The 22,774-nt window shown below is 44.1% G+C and overlaps 1 protein-coding gene and 1 pseudogene across 1 annotated transcript in view; one reads left to right on the top strand and one right to left on the bottom strand.

Moving 5' to 3' along the window:
* The window catches only part of LOC126209818 (harmonin-like), a 669,201-nt gene extending 646,741 nt beyond the window's left edge, over nt 1-22,460 (bottom strand). Inside the window, exon 1 of the mRNA XM_049938951.1 lies at nt 22,371-22,460. Coding sequence (XP_049794908.1) covers nt 22,371-22,388 — 18 coding nt within the window. The 5' untranslated portion in view covers nt 22,389-22,460. The remainder of the gene's footprint in view (nt 1-22,370) is intronic.
* LOC126210720 (5S ribosomal RNA) lies at nt 3,768-3,885 on the top strand (annotated as a pseudogene).
* Nucleotides 22,461-22,774: the final 314 nt, after the last annotated feature.

The following is a 22,774-nucleotide window of genomic DNA, read 5'->3' as shown; positions in this document are numbered from 1 at the left end:
CCTGTCCTGTTCTACTCGAGTGATGAGAAAGAGAGAAGTAAAATTCTGCAGGCACCTCTACGCACTTTAGTCTCTCTGTATTATTCTCATGATTCTCACCTAGATGGGACATAAAGCCGCTTCAGTTGTAATGAAACCTATCTCGAAAACAGTTTCTCGATATTCATCCAGAGACATTCTCCAGAACGTCGCTGTGTATAACAGATTGTTTGCCAACATGTATAAAGCGTAATTAGCGTGAAGTAAGTGCTTCAGCCTGGTAGCTCTAAAGCTAATGTGGACTCGTAATACCAGCACGAAATCGTCAAGCGTGCTGTAATCCTGAATACAGTTACCTGACACAGGGGCCGAGGAGAAAAACAACAGCGAGGATAATAAGCTGGCCGATTTCATAACAACCGTCTTGTTTTAACAAGCGCTAGACGTCCGCCGGCACGTTCCCACAGACGTCAGGCTATTGTGAGACTTGTGGATATCCTTAGTAGCCACTATCAAGGCGTTAAATTAACGTACTAACTATGCTGGGAGAACGATGTAAGCGTTGAAAACTCGAATTTTCTTCTACTTCATCAACATAACTGGTAACAAGTAAGACACATCAGCATCAAGTCACTTGATGCTCAAAATTCAACAATCACACAGGGGATCTCCTCTTCTGGTTAGCCGGCCGCGGTGGTCTCGCGGTTCTAGGCGCTCAGTCCGGAACCGCGTGACAGCTACGGTCGCAGGTTCGAATCCTGCCTCGGGCATGGATGTGTGTGATGTCCTTAGGTTAGTTAGGTTTAAGTAGTTCTAAGTTCTAGGGGACTGATGACCACAGATGTTAAGTCCCATAGTGCTCAGAGCCATTTGAACCATCTCATGGTTAACAAACAGATTTCTTAGGTGTTTGTGCAAATTACAAGAACTGTTTCAGAATGCGTGATAACTATTTCAGGAGACTTGTAGCGCCAATTTAGAATTAAAATGTCCAACAAACAAGGGTCCAGAGAGCTTGAAGATACAAGCCCTGGATGATTATAACTAAAGTGCAGCTACTAACGAAGGCCACTGTGGGTTGTAATTATCTTATGGCAGCGAAAGTTATTAGATACCCTAAAGTGTTGAAGCGATCTAGGCTGCAAAAAAATTAATTTCAGTTTTATCCACTAGGTGAAAATCTGGCGCTGAGCAGCATCTCGTCGACAACTCCAGTGCTCATTTTGAACAAACTGTGTAAGCAGCGGTTAACAATAAAATCAGTGTTTTACCTGTTGTGGATTGGCAAGACCGCCAACCCACGGAGTTTGGAGGAAGCCGAAAGGCACGCGTTTAAGCTCACGCAGGCTGGCGTGAGGTCTGGAACAGGACAAGGAATTGAGACTAGCAAAAAACGTACGTATCTTCTGGAATACTTAACTTTAATCCATAATTGGTGAACATCGCTCTTGACGGTACATGTTTTACAGCATCAATAGTAACTGGTAATGGCGCCTTGCTAGGTCGTAGCAAATGACGTAGCTGAAGGCTATGCTAACTCTCGTCTCGGCAAATGAGAGCGTAATTTGTCAGTGAACCATCGGTTGCAAAGTCGGCTGTACAACTGGGGCGAGTGCTAGGAAGTCTCTCTAGACCTGCCGTGTGGCGGCGCTCGGTCTGCAATCACTGATAGTGGCGACACGCGGGTCCGACGTATACTAACGGACCGCGGCCGATTTAAAGGCTACCACCTAGCAAGTGTGGTGTCTGGCGGTGACACCACAATACCTTTCTCACTTGTTTGACCTTTTCTGCCCACAGCCCGCTCATAATCCATTACATATGCAATCATTTCTATACGTCTTTCCTGCATTCACAGAATCAGATTTGCACCTGTGGCCAAAACTGGAACTATTTTTCCCCCATCGGAGATCGGTAACGCACAGTATCTACCAAGTCTCGCCGTCATACGATAATTACAGCACGTACTCGACCTCTGTAAGTAGCTGCACTTTGCCGCGCGGGGAAGCCGTGCGGTCTTTGGCGTCTTGTCACGGTTCGCGCGGCTCCCCCGTCGGAGGTTTGAGTCCTCCCTCGGGCATGGGTGCGTGTGTTGTCCTTAGCGTAAGTTAGTTTAAGTTAGATTAACTAGTGTGTAGGCCTATGGACCGATGACCTCAGCAGTTTGGTCCCACGGTCCCTACCACAAATAAAAAGTAAAAGCTGCACTTTAACTATAACCACCCAGCACTTGAAGATGATTCGTAAAGTCCCGACATGTGCGAGTAAGTCTGAAATACTCACAGCTCATGTCCGACAGGAGTTAAAAGAGACTTGTTTCGGACTCCGTATACAAGTAATAACAAAACCACACTAGTATCCAAATTTTAAAAAAAGGAAAGACCATAAAAGTTGTACGTGTACCCTATGTTTCACGGGAGGGAAGGGGTAATTTCATTCGGGTACGGACCGTTGTTGGGTACTGTCGCGCTACAATACAAGTTTTATGATATGAGAGCGCGTGCGTTTGGTACTCAAGTGTGAGTCGAGTGAGCCAGTAGATCACGTCGCGAGTGGCCGTAGGCAGTATCTGGAGAGGAACAAAGTTATACTAATGTTACTCAAGATTTAAATTAAAACAAAAGTTGGAGGTATTTTGAAGCCGTTTTCGCAACAACGAGGAAATGCGTATTCCTGTCACCAAACGAGTTTCCTTTTATTGAAAGAAAATGTCATTAGCAGCCTATATGAAAGGTATTTATAATTTTGCTTGTTTTCTAGATCTGAAAGCAGTCCGTTCCAAACGATGTCGATGTTATTCGTGGAATTTTATGTCCGATTTTCGCCTACATCGCGAAATGCACTCTGCTTCCACGTTTTTGAGGTATTTCTTCGTTTGGCACTATTGTGTTCCGACTAACCCTTCACTTCTTTAGAGAACTGTACATTCCTTGATGTGAAACACAACGACACACCATTTCTACTTGTTTTCATCCTTCTGGTTACATACGTCTCTGTGTGTTTCGTGTGAGTAGTTTTACCATTCTAATTGCTAGTTTTCCTTTTATCCAAAAATATTCTCATCCTCCGTCATTCGTTATATGCTCGTTATGTCATTTATTTATATTAATTTGTGTTTACTGGGTACATAGGAGAAGTGAAGGAGTAGTGGTGGAGTCCAATATGTAAATAATGAGTAGGGGGCGGAGGCAAAGATGAGCAAATGCTTAATGCAAAGTAGAATGGAGAGTGAGTTGGTAACGCAGTGAAGGAAAAGAGGTGAGGAGGCAGAGATGAAATGAATGCTGTTAGGGGAGAGACTGTGAGAGTTGTAGAAAAGAAAAGCTTTTTCTTCCTTTATGTAATTTTTCGATTATTTTATTTAGTTTCTGGTTTCCAACAATTATCTGATCCTTAAGAAACTATTTATCGTCTGTTAAGGCTCTGTGTATCTGGAAACTTTTTTTATTAGGGGGAATGAGGTGCCTGTTTTTACTGATTTTCATGATGTTCATATCTGTTTCTATGGTGCATCGTCTATGGTATTCCTGGTTAAGGTGGTCTGCAAATGTTGAGTGGTTTGTACTTTATTTCCAGGCGCTGGTGTGCCCTATATATCTTGTGTCAAATTTCCTAGCAGTCATCTCAACGTAGATTATAACAGTCCCCGCAGCTGAGGTGGATGGTTCCAAATTCTTGGTATATGTCTGGTTTTGTTTTTAGTTTTGAGATGGATTTCTGTATTGAATTATTCGTTTTTAGGTAATGTTTATGTCCAGCTTGTTTAATATATTACCTATTTTATTTGTGGCAACGGCCTTGCCGCAGTGGATACACGGGTTCCCGTCAGATCACCGAAGTTAAGCGCTGTCGGGCGTGGCCGGAACTGGGATGGGTGACCGTTCGGGCCGCCATGCGCTGTTGCCATTTTTCGGGGTGCACTCAGCCTCGTGATGCCAATTGAGCAGCTACTCGACCGAATAGTAGCGGCTCCGGTCACAGAAAACCATTATAACGACCGAGAGAGCGGTGTGCTGACCACACGCCCCTCCTATTTGCATCCTCCGCTGAGGATGATGCGGCGGCCGGATGGTCCCGGTGGGTCACTTGTGGCCTGAAGACGGAGTGCTTTATTTTGTTTGTGAGTTTAGTGTGTACGTCACTATAAGCCAATTTTTTGTGATTCTGATTATATGTCTGAATGATTTTGTTTGTTTGTTTCATCATTTGTGTCTATTTTTCTGTTAAGTTTATCTACCAGGGCTTCTTTTTACTCATCCTGAGCAACAGATAAAATGTGAATAAGGCACAGAAGGAAAACCGTGACCCTCAAAATACACCACAAAGACTCACAACACACACACACACACACACACACACACACACACACACACACACACACACACCATTTCTATCCAAGGGCTGCCAGTTTTACAGGCACAACACTGACAAAGAACAGCAGCTATTAGAAAAACGTTTCAAACATAATGTTGATTCGTCATCAAATGAACAACAAACAGAAGATATCATTATAGAATCTTAATATATTCTCACTACAGAAGAAGGTATGACCACAGTAATGTAAATACTGGGCCAATTACAGATTTAATAAAAGAAGAAATTAAAACAGCAACACAGATGAAAATGAAAACATTGTGATGAAACAGAACTTAAAACCTCAAGAAACCTCCAAATTGAAGATATTATTGTAACAAAAATTGAAGATATTATTGTAACAAAAACTGACAAAGGCATCACTCTAGTTCTCATGGAATCAAAAGGATGCATAGGAAAAACAGAAGTATCCTTCACTAAAAACAACATAAAAAAGTTATATCCAAAAAGCAGATTTCAAATGTTAACAACACACTATAAAACAAATAGCATTCATTTTCAGACAGGGAGAAACAGAGTCTTTACAAAAAATCCTCAGACATCCAATATGAGATGCCAACCAAAAATCCATAAGGCAGACATTGCAATCTGGCCAGCAGCAAATTGCAGAGCAGCTCCCACGAATTCTAAGAAAACAAATGCAATCACAGCTCACCCTCTACTATAATCTTGAAAATGATAGGACTATAAGAAATACTACTCAACTAACATGAGCCACATGGAAAAAATTACTATTTGAACTTTTAATAACAAAGAAGAGCTAGAACGTCATGTACTCTGCAGTTACATGCGTGACATAATATGCATGGTAGATGAACCTGAAAGCAAAATAAATCGGCACTCGATCGTTTGAAACTTGAAGAATCACAGAAAAAGTTCAAATTACGGAGAGTCAAAAACATTAATAATCCAAATAATCGAGGCGCACAGAGGAAAAAATGAAGTAAACAAGAGTTTGATTCAAAGTGAATTGTAGTACATACATGTGATGTATGAGAACTGAGAAGAAATCATCATCCGTTTCTGTTCTGAGGAAGCAGGAGCAGAGAATACGGACAGATGATCTTGCCTCACTCCATGTGACTCGTGTTGGCGGTCGTTCTTAATTATTTTCCTCATCCTCATCCTGACAGGCCAACAGTTCACCATTGATGCCATCGCCAACATGAATGAAATTCTCAAAGGTTAACTCACCACATCCGGACAGAAGTTCCCACACAGTCTGTCGGGCCTGATTTCGTTAATTCTCTTCTGACTGCCTAATCCAAATTTTTTGAAGAAGTAATGTATTGTACAGTATCTTCACACCTTTGTAAATATAAAGTTTAATAAATGTTAGTTTGGTTTCCAGAAAGGTTTTTCAACGGAAAGTGCTACGTATACTTTCACTAATGAAATATTAAATGCTCTGAGTAACCGGAAGTCACCCGTTGGGATTTTTTGTGATCTCTCGATGGCTTTTAATTGTGTAAATCATGGAATACTTCTAGGTAAGCTCAAGTACTGTGGTATGAATGGGACAGCGCTCAAATGGTTTAAATAATACCTAACTGGAAGAGTGCAGAAAGTTGAAATAAGCAGTTCACATAATATGCAAAAAACTGGTGATTTCACAAACTGGGGAACAATCAAGAATGGGGTGCCGCAAGGTTCGGTCTTGGATCCTCTGCTGTTCTTAATATACACTCCTGGAAATTGAAATAAGAACACCGTGAATTCATTGTCCCAGGAAGGGGAAACTTTATTGACACATTCCTGGGGTCAGATACATCACATGATCACACTGACAGAACCACAGGCACATAGACACAGGCAACAGAGCATGCACAATGTCGGCACTAGTACAGTGTATATCCACCTTTCGCAGCAATGCAGGCTGCTATTCTCCCATGGAGACGATCGTAGAGATGCTGGATGTAGTCCTGTGGAACGGCTTGCCATGCCATTTCCACCTGGCGCCTCAGTTGGACCAGCGTTCGTGCTGGACGTGCAGACCGCGTGAGACGACGCTTCATCCAGTCCCAAACATGCTCAATGGGGGACAGATCCGGAGATCTTGCTGGCCAGGGTAGTTGACTTACACCTTCTAGAGCACGTTGGGTGGCACGGGATACATGCGGACGTGCATTGTCCTGTTGGAACAGCAAGTTCCCTTGCCGGTCTAGGAATGGTAGAACGATGGGTTCGATGACGGTTTGGATGTACCGTGCACTATTCAGTGTCCCCTCGACGATCACCAATGGTGTACGGCCAGTGTAGGAGATCGCTCCCCACACCATGATGCCGGGTGTTGGCTCTGTGTGCCTCGGTCGTATGCAGTCCTGATTGTGGCGCTCACCTGCACGGCGCCAAACACGCATACGACCATCATTGGCACCAAGGCAGAAGCGACTCTCATCGCTGAAGACGACATGTCTCCATTCGTCCCTCCATTCACGCCTGTCGCGACACCACTGGAGGCGGGCTGCACGATGTTGGGGCGTGAGCGGAAGACGGCCTAACGGTGTGCGGGACCGTAGCCCAGCTTCATGGAGACGGTTGCGAATGGTCCTCGCCGATACCCCAGGAGCAACAGTGTCCCTAATTTGCTGGGAAGTGGCGGTGCGGTCCCCTACGGCACTGCGTAGGATCCTACGGTCTTGGCGTGCATTCGTGCGTCGCTGCGGTCCGGTCCCAGGTCGACGGGCACGTGCACCTTCCGCCGACCACTGGCGACAACATCGATGTACTGTGGAGACCTCACGCCCCACGTGTTGAGCAATTCGGCGGTACGTCCACCCGGCCTCCCGCATGCCCACTATACGCCCTCGCTCAAAGTCCGTCAACTGCACATACGGTTCACGTCCACGCTGTCGCGGCATGCTACCAGTGTTAAAGACTGCGATGGAGCTCCGTATGCCACGGCAAACTGGCTGACACTGACGGCGGCGGTGCACAAATGCTGCGCAGCTAGCGCCATTCGACGGCCAACACCGCGGTTCCTGGTGTGTCCGCTGTGCCGTGCGTGTGATCATTGCTTGTACAGCCCTCTCGCAGTGTCCGGAGCAAGTATGGTGGGTCTGACACACCGGTGTCACTGTGTTCTTTTTTCCATTTCCAGGAGTGTATATTAATGACTTGCCATTCTATATTCACGAAGATGCAAATCTGGTACTTTTTGCCGATGTTACAAGTATAGCTATCACACCCTACAGGCAAGAAGTAACTGATGAAATTGTAAATGATGTTTTTCAGAAAATCACTAAGTGGTTCTCTGCAAATGGGCTCTCATTAAACTTTGACAAAACACAGTACATACAGTTCCACACAGTAAATGGAATGACACCATTAATAAATGGTGACTTCGATCAGAAATCGGCAGCTAAGGTAGAATATTCAAAATTTCTAGGTGTATGCATTGGTGAGGGGTTTAACTGGAAAAAATACACTGAAAATCTGCTGACACGTTTGGGTTCAGCTACTTATGCTATTAGGGTCATTGCAAATTTTGATGACATACATCTCAGTAAATTAGCTTACCACGCCTATTTTCATTCTCTGCTTTCGTATGGCATGATACTCTGGGGTAACTCATCATTGAGTAAAAGAGTGTTCATTGCACAAAAGTGTGTAATCAGAATAACTGCTGTAGCTCATCCAAGATCATCCTGCAAACACTTATTTAAAGAGATAGGGATCTTCACTGTAGCTTCCCAATATATATATTCACTTATGAAATTTGTTATTAACAATCCGAATGAATTCAAAAGTAATGGCAGTGTACATGGCTACTACACTAGGAGAAAGGATGATGTTCACTACTCAAGGTTAAATCTATCTTTGGCTCAGAAGGGGGTAAATTATGCTGCCACGAAAGTCTATTGTCACTTACCTAATAGCATCAAAAGTCTGACAGATAGCCATATAGCATTTAAAAGGAAATTAAAAGAATTTCTTAATGGCAACTCCTACTCATTAGATGAATTTTTGGATATAATAAGTGGGTAAAAAAATTAAAAATATTAAGTGTCATGTAATATTTTGTGTAAAGTAATATTTTGTGTAATGTAATATCTTGGATAGACACCTTTTATTAACCTGACACGTTCCACATCTTTACCAAGTGTCGTATTCATGATCTATCGAACAAGTACTAATCTAATCTAATTCTCGCGACTATGATGGTTGTTCCGTGTTTTCACTTTCCACAACAAACCCGCACTTCCTGAAGCAGTTATACTGAGTGGAAGGTGACATTATTCCAGACCTTAGCATTTTGGTCATAGAAGTCAAAACTGTTGTGTTCACATTCTCATCTTTTTAAATGCTATCCGGTTTAAGTGAAACAACTTCCCTACAGCAGAGAGTTTTAAAATTTTGTGTTGTGTCCTGATGCTATGGTTGTAATCTTGATGACATGTTGAGGGGAAAAATCAATGTTACGTGATCTAATGGCGGTTGATTGTTACGTTCAGTCATGTGCAGTACAGCTGTCCAAAAACAGCAACATTATACGTTTCTCGTTTTTTATATCACCATTAACCGAGGTCAGACACGCATTAAACAGTCCTGTCGTTATTATAAGTAAAGTTCCAGTATCAGTGTTTAAAATATTTATATATTATCACTATAGCTGTTTCGGAAGATTTCCATTTTCGAGTACGTCTACGTTTTCCTGACGCTTATATGACATCCGGTGTGACTGTATCTGGGGACTGTTTTCATTATATTTCACGTGAAATTCTAAAATATCGATTTCACGTCGATTTTGTGCTGTTTTATACAGTGTGGAGTAATATTTTGATACAATATTGTAGATATCTCCTTTTTTGACAGTTTACACCATAGATATTTTATATTTACTTAGTTACTATGTAAATATAAAACATCTGTTTCTATTTCTGTTAATGGTAGCATAAATATTTATCAAGGCATATACTTTGATGCTTGATTCACAGTAAGGACAGAGATTCTTTCACTGAGAGTGTATGGTCGATAACTGAATCTAAAATCGTCTTCCTTACTGCAAAGGCAGTCTCAGGTAATGATAAATTGCCTCTGATTTTTATATCTGGTTTACATTCAAACATCAAGTTTTGAGAGTCGAAATGATTTTCAACGCAGAAACAAGTTTCCTGGAGTGCTATGGTTCGAATGAAGAATTTGTATAGGGTGTCAGTCAATTATTTAAGTTTGCCTGTTTTCAGTAGGCTGTTATTAATAGCGCCTGAAAAGTTCCTCCTCATAGGGCGAAGAGATTTCGAAAACCTCTTAGTCCTTCCTGCAAACTATATCTGTTATCATATTATTTTTATGAACTATGGATATTGTAATGTCAACTACTAAGTATGTCTAGTTTGTTGTAAGAGAGAGCTGAAGAGCATAATCCTACCAGCAGAAGTAAATGCATAAGCAAATAAATATTGAATCTCCTGTGCACTTCGGGACGTACAGAGCTTTGGGTACAGCTGAACGACTACTACAGCAGTGAGACACACTGCAATGAAAGCAAGCTAGAAATGAAACTAATAACTAATCCTCCGACAACGCATACCTATAAGCTTGGAGAGGATGTGCTACGTCGTTAGTACGCGTTGCTCTTTGAACTCCTCCATCTCGAAACACACATTATGGAATAGCGAACGGCTGCTCTTTCAACACGTTCGTCGCGTTATGTAAGCTCTGGTGTTGACTCTGGTGGCAGAGCAACAGAACCAAAGGCCGCACTACCGGGCGAGATGCCGCCATGGTTAAGACACTGGGTTCTCACTTTGCAGAAATCCAATTTTACGTTTTCTGCGGTTCCCTAAATCACTGAAGGTGAATTCCGAGACGGTTACCGTGACAAGGACACGGCCCGTTTCCGTCTCCTCTCCTGTCCTACCCTCTTCCTCCAATGACCACGTGACCGATCAAACGCTAACTCCTAATCTTGCTTCTTTCCTTCCTCCAGTCCTTGAAATTTCGCGTTAACTGACTCTGGCAATAGCTAAAAAACCTCGTTTCTTTCCAAAACGAATGTTTCACTCTGCAGCGGAGTGTGTGATATTTTTATTCTTTTTCCTGGCAAATTAGGTCTGTGTGCAAGATTGGAATTCGAGACAGAATTCTTTCTTTCACGAAAGGCACGGTTTAAGGTTCTAGTCCCAGCTCTCATATACTTTTAATCTGCCAGGAAGTTTCAATGTTATTTCTCTTCACTTGGGACCTCAAAATGTAGTATTCATTTTAACCGAAAGTAGCATCTAGTCTTGGGGAAATTAGCATTTATTTTTGGTGAAATGCGCATCCAATTTTATTTATTTATTTTGTTGTAAGTAGACGTACACATGCAAAAGGTTGTCACGCTACTTGCCCGAAGACAAGACCTTAGAGCGCTGAAAGAACAAAGTGGTGACTGGGGCGCTTTTTGAACGCAATGTTTGCTTTTGCAAAAGCTTTAACAGTTTTTTTTCCGAAATGGCTTTTTCTTGTTATTGTGGTTCCGTACCTCAATTCTTAAAAACGTCTCCCTTATAGAACCACTTTGTAGTCCGTCTGTCTGTCTTTGTGCCTGACTCATGTTCTCATGAACGGCTACATGTGCCAAGTTGAAATTTACGTCATACACTATGATCTACTGCCCCTTGACGCTATAAAAAATTGAAACTTCTAAGTCATTGCGATCAAAAGGTACGACCATTATGTCATATTTTGGTACTCGTAATCTCATTCACTAAAACCTATAGGCTACTTCCCGTTGACCTACAAATGTGACATTTGACAAAAAGTAAAATTTTCACAGTACAAGTAAGGGAAAATCAGAAAATTCTTAATTTGTAATTATATGAAACAAAAACAATTTTTTTTCATTAGTTATCCGTCTGTCTGTCTGTCCGTTTGTTAAGACTCCTTTTTCTCAGGAATGGGTAGATGTACGAAGTTGAAATTTATGTCATGTACTAAGGTTCAGGGTCGCTTCGCTGTGTACAATATTTAAGCTTCCACATGAATGTAGTCAAATTATACGGCCAAATGTCACATATCTTACCAGTATCGATATCGGTAAAAGGCAAAAATACCGAATCTCGGGAAAGATTAACTATGTGTATACGTAATTAAATCTGAGCAGAACTCTCGCTGCGTGAGTCCTTCTCGCACTTACACGGACTTTTTTCGATTGGCTCTATTTAACTTCCCAACAAATGATTATGTCGCGAATCAGCAGCATTTCCCGCAGATGAACAGAGTACTTCCCTAATTTAAGATGTTTCTCGATATTATATTCCTTTTCGCACCCAATTCCGTAATTTTGAAATCTGCAGAACATTGTTTTCGACCTTTCGTGGCCATTCGAAGCCGTCCTATCCATACTTGACAACGGTACGGATAAAACGACGATGTACTTAGTATAGAATTAGACCGAAAACATTTATAGACTTTTGGCGTCGTCAGGATACGTTGAAAGGTTTTGTTTTCCGGTCGCTATAGCGCAGAGTGCAGACACTATAAACTGGCAGTCTGTCGCGAGCGTAAACAAACTAGAATTCTGATCGCCAGAGCAGCTGGTGATAGGCACAGCCTACCCCTTCTGGTCTCGTGAGGGTCGTAATAGAACTCTGTATTGGACCGGAATTAGTCTTTTCATTTATTTCACTCATTTAAAAAATAATAAACGAAAATAACGAGCAACGCACAACACAAAGCATACGTTAACGGCTACCGTTCAGTTGCTAGCGTAGGTTGACAGTGTCGTAAAGGAGATAGTTCAGGCCCGACCTTTTACCGGTATCCGACGCAACCACAGTGCAAAACACCTGCCATCTAAACCTGCCACGATAAACTGTCTGCATTCATTGTAATTGTATTAGACTCACAAACTCGCATTTCGTACACCGTTTTTCCTGTTTCGCTTTTGGTTGGTCATGTAAACACACCACCGGCAATGAAGGGTGAAGCTTTGACAATGCCAGCCACTCGTGCTGGCGAAACGTCAGTAAAATCATTAGATGAACGTCGGCCGAAGAACCCGAGCCGGCCGCGGTGGTCTAGCGGTTCTAGGCGCTCAGTCCGGAGCCGCGCGACTGCTACGGTCACAGGTTCGAATCCTGCCTCGGGCGTGGATGTGTGTGATGTCCTTAGGTTAGTTAGGTTTAAGTAGTTCTAAGTTCTAGGGGACTGATGACCACAGATGTTAAGTCCCATAGTGCTCAGAGCCATTTGAACGATTTGAAGAACCCGAGACAGAAGCCAATAGGCAGTTTGTCAACAAGTGGCCACGAAAGCCTTAACAATATTGTACACCAATATCAATTCTGGAAATGCGGTTCTACTGGCTAGTTATAATTAAAGTGCACCTACTCGCAGAGGTCCGGTGTGGACTGTGATTGCCGTATGGCAGCGAAACTTGGTCCGCATTTACTTATGGACCGTCTGGCAGCAACTGAATAAAACAATTTTAGTGCCATATGCGTTTCGCTTTTATTTTCTGCAAGGCATCATCAGTGGCCTGGAATATGTACATATGTCTGCTATTTAATTTACATTTTTGTCACTGTGCCTATAGGTTATAAACAGTTCTGGAGGTTGGTATTTCCTATTAGGTAGTAATGTTTTGAACTGTACTTACAGGTTGCGTGGACAATTTCTTACATATTACGCTCCTGTTGCATTTTTGGTGTTGTTCTTCTTCTTATGAATGCCAATTTGCGTTTTTTTTTTTCCACATTCCACAGCACTATGAACTGAACGCTTGTTTCAATCCAATGTTTTGGTTTCTGTTGCTGACTGTCAAATGTTTCTGCCAAAGATAGAATGTCATGGCCAAACTTTCGAGTGTGATTATTGAAGTGTCTGATCTGTTCGTGTGTGTGTGTGTGTGTGTGTGTGTGTGTGTGTGTGTGTGTGTGTCTCCAGATGGTGAAGGGAGAAGAGTTTTTTTGTTTTATGTCATAATTTCCTTTATTAAGGGTAGTAGGGACCTGCGCTGATGTGTGTTTGTTCATTTATCACATGTTTGTTGTTGTAATATTACACGCAACTGAGGAAGACAGGACTACAAAAGTTGAAGATGGTCCGAATTTATGCGGAACTGATTTACACTGGAAAAAATTATTTCCGGCCACCAGGTGGAAACCCGGCGCTGTACACTGTTCGTACGACGGTATGACATGCACGCTATCATTTGACAAGCCATAACGTGTACAAAGAGTATAACTATCGACTACAGGGACCGTGCACTGCTACTGAAACTGTTTTATGTGAACGGCAGCAATTAAAGGGGCTGCATTGAGAGAGAACTGCCGACTGAAAGGTCTGAGGAGGTACCCGATATTGTTAAATGGTTTAAGGAAGATGCTTTTGACATCCGAAAACAAAGGTGAATTTGGCGCAGCACGTGGAAGAGGAAGAAGTGCTATCCCAGTGGAAGTCGTTGGCGACATCGCTGTTTCTGTAACTGACCGTGCAGCACATGCCGTGGGTGGTGCTAGTGCTCCGTGGCAAACAGTATGGAAAGTACTGCGTCCTGTTCTACACTGGTACCTACACACGATCCAGATGGTGCAAGAACTGAAACCTCATGATCCGCAGCGACATTCTGAATTGTCTCTCCGGTTTTTGGCATGGATACATGTTGATGACATATGCCCAGGCAATATTCTATGGAGTGGTGAAGTACATTTCACACTACATGTTGCAGTGAATACACAGAAATGCTGAAAAAATGTTCAAATGTGTGTGAAATCTTATGGGATTAACTGCTAAGGCCATCAGTCCCTAAACTTACACACTACTTAACCTAAATTATCCTAAGGACAAACACACACACCCATGCCCGAGGGAGGACTCGAACCTCCGCCGGGATCAGCCGCACAGTCCATGACTGCAGCGCCTCAGACCGCGCGGCTAATCCCACGCGGCTCAGAAATGATGAATTTAAAGTACTGTTGCGCACGAAGAACCATTGCTTCGCCAAATGTGACTGTATGGTGTGGATTCACAAACCCCTTCATTCTCGGTCCGTTCTTCCTTGAAGAGAAAATACCCACACGGCCTCATGTGTATCGCGACCGCTACGGTCGCAGGTTCGAATCCTGCCTCGAGCATGGGTGTGTGTGATGTCCTTAGGTTCAAATGGTTCAAATGGCTCTGAGAACTATGGGACTTAACATCTGAGATCATCAGTCCCCTGGACTTAGAACTACTTAAACCTAACTAACCTAAGGACACCACACACATCCATGCCAGAGGCAGGATTCGAACCTGCGACCGTAACTTCACGTTCTGAATCCATGTGACTTTTGGCACTAGCGCAGCAGATTATCTACCGAATTTAGCTGCCATATGATAATTTACAGCCCACACTAGACCCCTCTGAGCACCTACACTTTAATTATAACCTCTCGGTAGTTGCCGAATTTCAACTTCCACACTCAGTTTTCGCTGCCACTTAATGCACAACAGTTTCTGAAACATGCTTGGGTCGCCAGGTTACGTCTTGTTGCCGATGTGGACGAAGTGACTTTTCTCGCAGTGAAGAAGTAGAAATATTGGACTGTGAATGAAATTGTCAACCTCTAATGGTTAATTGAGGAGAATCAGCCATTCTGCTGACTAAATTTGAAACTGGAAGAGCCGGCCGTTGTGGCCGAGCGGTTCTAGGCGCTTCAGTCCGGAACCGCCTGACTGCTACGGTCGCAGGTTCGAATCCTGCCTCGGGCATGGATGTGTGTGATGTCCTTAGGTTAGTTAGGTTTAATTAGTTTCTAAGTCTAGGCGACTGATGACCTCAGATGTTAAGTCCCATAGTGCTTAGAGCCATTTTTTGAAACTGGAAGAGCTGTTTTTGACCAGTCTAGCAAAACCTGTCCAACCTATAACATGACATATTTGACCAGTCTAACAAAACCATTTCAGCCTTTAACATGACACCACGACAGCCAGAAACGGGTTTCCGAAATTCGGTTTTCGTTTTCCGAAAGTTGTGTCGCTTGTAAGCGTAGTGCCTGCAACAACTTCAGCTAGCAGACAAGCGTACACGTTGCTGCGTTGCGAGATGCTGCCAGGTCCCACGGGGTGAACAGAGGCCGTTCAGCAACCCACAACTGACGTGGCACGGCAGCATCGAGCGCAACATTACGTCGCTGCTCTCGTCCGCTTTCTGTTACACAAATGCGTTGTTACACGTACTATCTTTCCAAACTGGACTTTCACAAATGACATGCAGCACCAGTAATCGGAAATCGTTACTTTTCGATACTTACATGAAGACAATAAGGCTACTCACAATCTATCTCTGATAAGATAGTTAATCAGTTCGGAATCAAATCGCATTTATTAGGCAATATCGCGTTTTTGCATTTCCATATAGAATTGCCATCTACATTCACATTTCTACATCTACATCTACATCCGTACTCCGCAATCCACTATACGGTGCGTGGCGGAGGGTACCTCGTACCACAACTAGCATCTTCTCTCCATGTTCCACTCCCAAATAGAACGAGGGAAAAATGACTGCCTATATGCCTCTGTACGAGCCCTAATCTCTCTTATCTTTGTGGTCTTTCCGCGAAATATAAGTTGGTGGCAGTAAAACTGTACTGCAGTCAGCCTCAAATGCTGGTTCTCTAAATTTCCTCGGTAGCGATTCACGAAAAGAACGCCTCCTTTCCTCTAGAGACTCCCACCGGAGTTGCTGAAGCATTTCCGTAACACACGCGTGATGATCAAACCTACCAATAACAAATCTAGCAGCCCGCCTATGAATTGCTTCTATGTCCTCCCTCAATCCGACCTGATAGGGATCCCAAACGCTCGAGCAGTACTCAAGAATAATAGGTCGTATTAGTGTTTTATAAGCGGTCTTCTTTACAGATGAACCATATCTTTCCAAAATTCTACCAATGAACCGAAGACGACTATCCGCCTTCCCCACAACTGCCATTACATGCTTGTCCCACTTCATATCGCTCTGCAATGTTACGCCCAAATATTTAATCGACGTGACTGTAAAGCGCTATACTACTAATAGAGTATTCAAACATTACGGGAGTTTCTTTCCTATTCATCTGCATTAATTTACATTTATCTATATTTAGAGTTAGCTGCCATTCTTTACACCAATCACAAATCCTGTCCAAGTCATCTTGTATCCTCCTACAGTCACTCAACGACGACACCTTCCCTTACACCACAGCATCATCAGCAAACAGCCGCACATTGCTATCCACCCTGTCCAAAAGATCATTTATGTAGATAGAAAACAACAGCGGACCTACCACACTTCCCTGGGGCACTCCAGATGATACCCTCACCTCCGATGAACCCTCACCATCGAGGACAACGTACTGGGTTCTATTACTTAAGAAGTCTTCGAGCCACTCACATACTTGGGAACCAATCCCATATGCTCGTACCTTAGTTAGGAGACTGCAGTGGGGCACCGAGTCAAACGCTTTCCGGAAGTCAAAGAATATGGCATCCGTCTGATACCCTTCATCCATGGTTCGCAAGATATCATGTGAAAATAGGGCGAGTTGCGTTTCGCAGGAGCGATGCTTTCTAAAGCCGTGCTGATGCATGGACAGCAACTTCTCTGTCTCAAGGAAATTCATTATATTCGAACTGAGAATATGTTCGAGAATCCTTCAACAAACCGATGTTAAGGATATTGGTCTGTAATTTTGACGATCCGTCCTTCTACCCTTCTTATATACAGGCGTCACCTGCGCTTTTTTCCAGTCGCTCGGGACTTTACGTTGGGCAAGAGATTCGCGATAAATGCAATCTAAGTATGGAGCCAGTGCAGTAGAATACTCTCTGTAAAACCGAACTGTAATCCCATCAGGACCTGGCAATTTATTTATTTTCAACCCATTCAGCTGCTTCAAAAGCCCAGGGATGTCTATCGCTATGTCCTCCATACGGGAATCTGTAAGAGACTCAAACGGCGGTATGTTCGTACGATCCTCCTGCGTGAAAGATTTCTCAAATGCTAAATTTAAAATTTCAGCTTTCGTTTTGCTGTCTTCCGTTGCCAGGCCAGACTGATCAGTGAGTGACTGGACCAGCTTACCGATTTTATGTAAGACCAGAATTTCCTTGGGTTTTCAGCAAGATCTTTTGCTAAGGTATGACGGTGGTAATGGTTGTATGCTTTGCGCATCGCTCTTTTTACAGCAGCACGAATCTCTACTAACTTTTGCCTGTCCTCATTCTCCCGATCTTTCTTGTACCGCGAGTGCAACTGTCTTTGCTTCCTGAGCATTCTACGAATTGCGCTGTTAAACCACGGTGGGTCTTTTCCGCCCGTAACCCACTTTTTCGGCACATACTTGTCCAATGCGTGATTTACAATGTGTTTAAAATTTGCCCATAATTCTTCCACGTCCATCGTACCGGAAGTAAATGAAGTCGATTCATTTACTAAGAGGGATGCTAACAACTGCTCATCTGCTCTTTCTAGTAAGAATACTCTCCTAGCCTTCTTGACCGACTTTTTAACTTCCGTAACCATAGTCGTAATGACAACATCATGATCACTAATCCCTGTCTCAATACTGACACCGTCGATGAGGTCTGGTCTGTTCGTGGCTACCGGATCTAAAATATTTCCATTACGCGTTGGCTGTCGATTTAGCTGCTCAAGACAGTTTTCGGATAACAAAACGCTAATTTTTTAGGTTTCTAATCCAAACGCGCTATGAGTACACTGGCTGTGAGTCATGTTCGGATAGCTCAGTGGGGAGAGCACTTGCCTGCGGATCGCAAAGGTTTCGGATTCGAGTCCAGGTCCATCGTGCAGTATTAATCTGTCAGAAGATTTCAAACCATAATCCTCATCCTCTTGTTTGCTTGATCTTGAAATCCAGGTGTGCATTTCTGTAGGACAGGAACCTGCAAGATAGTTATTAACTGACTGACGTAAGATGTCGCCAGCACGCCGGTTGGCAAAGATGTAGCGCGAAGATCGATAGTAGGCGCTGGATCAAGAGCGCCCATCACGAGAGAGACAAGCAACGCGCCGCCAACGCCGTCTCGACAGCGTGTATTTAGGCCGCCGCCGCTGACCGGAGGGCCTCACTAACTCACAGTCCAGTTTGGCGTCTGTCAATTCATTTGCAGAGTGGGTTACAGGCTATGATAGTACACAGCGACCAGAATTGTGACTATAGCGAGGTTACCAGTATTTTCTGCAAGAGGACTATTACTGATGAACTCTTACACAACACGTGGACTCTATTCAAGATGAGTAAATACTTGAAGTCCATGTAAATAAAGAATCTATTAATTCACGCGTGGATTTGTGTTGTAAAAAGAGGATACTGGCCACCCATAATAACATCCTCTTCCTTGCATCCTTACAGTACAAGACACTAGAATGGCGAGAAGGATATAACACGAGCAATCTACATAACTGATTAACTGGAAACATTTAATTGAGTTTCGACAAATGCAGAAAAGTTGTAGTTCAAGTACAGATACAACACATATCTCTCACTATATAAATACACGCCACTAAAGTAGTAAAAAAGTATGAAAGTCACAATGGTTTAGTTGTATCTTACAGAGAAAGATGTGGAAAAAGATTGTTATATTCTTGCTACAAAACAGAATGCAGAGAAAACTTGTGGCAGTCCGTGTATCGGTAAGAAGGGCAATCTGTGAAGCTTACAGTAACTTCCACAGGTAGGTAAGACATTTTCAAAGAGTCAGGTTGGCCTCATTTGCGAATGAGATGCACTGCAACATATCTCAGGACGGCAAAACACAATTTAAACTACCTGAAGTCAATAACGTATTGGTCCACCTCCGGCCCTCTGCCAAATTCTGCCCAACTGGCGCGTTAAATCGTCAAAATCCCGACCTGGTTGGTGGTCCCTGCCCATAATGCTCCAAACGTCCTCAATTTCAGGGAGATTCGGCTCTCTCGCTGGCCAAGGTAGGGTTTGGAAAACATAGAAGCAGTAGAAACTCTCGCCGTATGCAGGCCGGCATCTTCTTGATGAAATGTAAGCCCAAGATGACTTGCCATGAACGGCACCAAAACGAGGTGTAGAATATCGCCGACGTACCGCTTATCTGCAAGGGTGCCGCGGAGGACAACCACATGGATGCTGTTACGAAAGGAAACGACACCCCAGACCATCCGTCCCGGTCGTCGCGTCGGGCCTTATGGCGAAAGGCAGTCGGGCTGGTACCCCACCGCTGTCCGACGCGTCTCCAACACTCTTCGCCCCGGAATCGCATCGGCTACAGCACAGTTGTCTTCAATGATGAGCCCCGCTTCGAACTGAGCCCCAACGTCCAGCAAATACGTGAGGTGGAACACCCCATCCACGCGGCGGTCCCAGCCTCCTGTCTGCACAAGCCAAAAGAGCCTCTGTCAGAGGCCTACTGAATTTTAAAAAATCCACAATGTTTTCTTCTACAGTCTGGTTTCCACGGCAGTGGGCTCTGTACGGAAACTAGCAGCTGACAGTTGAAACACCTACGAAATGCGGTAAAAACTTCCGAAATGTTACTCAACTCGAAATAACTAACAGCGAACGACTGACCTTCTGGTGGACCTGCATATACCGAGCTAATGTAAATCAAACGTTTGCCATAAAAATGTGCAGAAAGCAGAGATAAAGCGGGAACACAACTGTGTCGATTCGAACCTAAAAATCATGCAGTAAACACCTATCTCGCACTGTCGTCACAGAACAAAGTTAAAGCAAAATTACTTTGCGTAAATAAGAAATTACTTGTAACCGTGAACAGTACAACAACATACTCTTCTTTCCAAACCATCACACGCAGCAGATTGCCGAAAAAATTCGATTTAACGTAATTACGAGCCACTGACCCACTGACTCTGCTGCATTTCCCACGATCTATTGGCGCCGAGTGACACCATAAACAAGTGAAATATGTAGCGCGGAACGTGCACAAACGTTCTAGGTCGGTTGCAAGCAAGGCAAAAGACTCAGCGAGCAGAAAAAAAATTCCTCTGTGGACCGTTGGGGTCGGTGTTACAGACTGAAAACGTCAAGATAAAATAATAAGAAATGTTTTGTACTTACATGTAATTTTATTATCTGGCTCTTTAAATTAGTGGTTACACAGATTAGTACACTGAAGCGGCAATGAAACTGGTACAGGCACGCGTATTCAAATACAGAGATATGTAACCAAGGAGAATACGGAGCTGCGGTCGGCAACAGCTGTATGAGACGAGTGTCTGACGCAGTTGTTAGATCGCTTACTGCTGCTACAATGGCAGGTATCAATATTTAAGTGAGTCTTAATGTGATGCTATAGTCGGCGCACCAGGGATGAGATACAGCATCCCCGAGGTAGCGATCAAGTGAGGATTTTCCCGTACGACCATTTCACGAGTGTACCGTGAATATCAGGAATCCGGTAAAATATCAAATCTCCGACATCGCTGTGGCCAGAAAAAGATCCTGCTACAACAGGACCAGCGACTACTCAAGAGAATCGTTCAACGTGACAAAAGTGTAACCCTTCCGTAAATTGCTGCAGATTTCAATCCTGGGCCATCAGCAAGTGTCAGCGTGGGAACCATTCAAAAGGTCCACCCATGTATCCTTGATGACTGCGCGACACAAAGCTTTACACCTCGCCCGGGACCGTCAGCTTCGACATTGGACTGTCGATGACTGGAAACATATTGCCTGGCCGGAAGAGTCATTTCACATTGTATCGAGCGGATGGACGTGTACGGGTATGGACGCAACCTCATGAATCCATTTCAGCAGGGGACTGTTCAAGCTGCTGGAGGCTCTGGAATGGTGTGGGGCGTGTGCAGTTGGAGTGATATGGGACCCCTGATACGGCTAGATACGACTGACAGGTGACACGCACGTAAGCATCCTGTCTGATCACCTGCATCCATTCGCGTCCATTTTGCATTCCGACGGACTTGGACAATTCCAGCAGGACGATGCGACACACCAGGCGTCGAGAATTGCTACAGAGTGGCTCTGGAACACTCTTTTGAGTTGAAACACTTCCGCTGGCCACGAAAATGCCCAGACATGAACATTATTGAGTATATCTGGGATGCCTTGCAACGTGCTGTTCAGAGGACATCTCCACCTCGTCGTACCCTTACAGATTTATGGACAGCCCTGCAGGATTTACGGTGTCCGTTCCCTCCAGCACTACTTCAGACATTAGTTGAGTCCTTGCCACGTCGTGTTGCGGCACTTCTGTGTGCTCGCGGGGGCCCTACATGATATTAGGCAGGTGTACCAGTTTCTTCCGCTCTTCAGTGTATCACTTTATGACATATAGCTGTGGAGGTATCACATCATAAACATCGATATGTGTGGAACACTAGCTTTCGCTTAAACTGGAGCGCAAATTACCCTGCCTATAGTGATCCAGCGTTTCGTAATGAGAGCACTTATCATCGGATAAACTTCAAACCTTTTAAAAACGTTTCTCGCTTACAAGCTTAACGTCAAGTATTTATCATAACTTAATTCATTTGTAAAGTAATTAGCCGTTTGAATCTGTTTGAAAAGCGAAAGTTCTATTCTTTGATGACCCGATTGTTTATTGGTTCGTAACAATGACGCGCAAGCGCCTACACTGGTACGATGTCCTCATAGCAAACAAAATAACGCCAGACAAACAAGTACAGACATGATCTTTGCGTTGTGGGTTTATTGTTTACGCTTTGGCTCAAATGGTTCAAATGTCTCTGAGCACTATGGGACTTAACTTCTGAGGTCATGAGTCCCCTAGACTTAGAACTACTTAAACCTAACTAACCTAAGGACAGCACACATATCCATGACCGTGGCAGGATTCGAACCTGCGACCGTAGCAGCAGCGGGGTTCCGGACTTAAGCGCCTAAAACATCTCGGCCACAGCTGCCGGCGTTTACGCTTTATTAATCTCTTAGTTATTAGCGATAAAAATCTGACGGTATTTTGTCACTCAGCAAAAGTTCCACCCTCGGGTGGAAAGGACTAGGGAGGCGAGGAACGCCGCCAACGCTCACAGCCGGGATACGGGAGTATTGCGGCCCGCAACGTACCTGTACGACGCACCGCATCTCCGCCACCTGCGCCTCCTAAACCCACGCGCGTTACGGCGCCCCGCCGTCCATTCTCCGGCAGGTAGCCGCGCCGCGGACGGAGTTGTTGCACTGGCACGATGCTCGGCTTGGACAAACACGGTGCTTAGCAGGTGGCTGGAGGGGGCGGACACAGCGGCAGGGCGGGGGCCAGAGGGGAAGTGCGGCGCAGGGGACGGCGGTCCGTCGTCTCCTGTGACACCCGCGCCGCCTCTCCACACCTCTACATAAAACAATATGACCGCACTGGTGTCAACTCTGCTATATCATAATTGTGGCTGACTTAGACTCTCTTCTAACCGTAATCTATCGTAGATACCTCGACCAGAAAACAGTGCCAAGTGAAACGCCCGCTAAACCCGCTG

Source organism: Schistocerca nitens, chromosome 10 (assembly GCF_023898315.1).
Source record: "Schistocerca nitens isolate TAMUIC-IGC-003100 chromosome 10, iqSchNite1.1, whole genome shotgun sequence".
Taxonomy (NCBI): domain Eukaryota; kingdom Metazoa; phylum Arthropoda; class Insecta; order Orthoptera; family Acrididae; genus Schistocerca; species Schistocerca nitens.
Note: the sequence above shows the minus strand (reverse complement) of the source record. Positions and strands in the feature narration are given on the sequence as shown.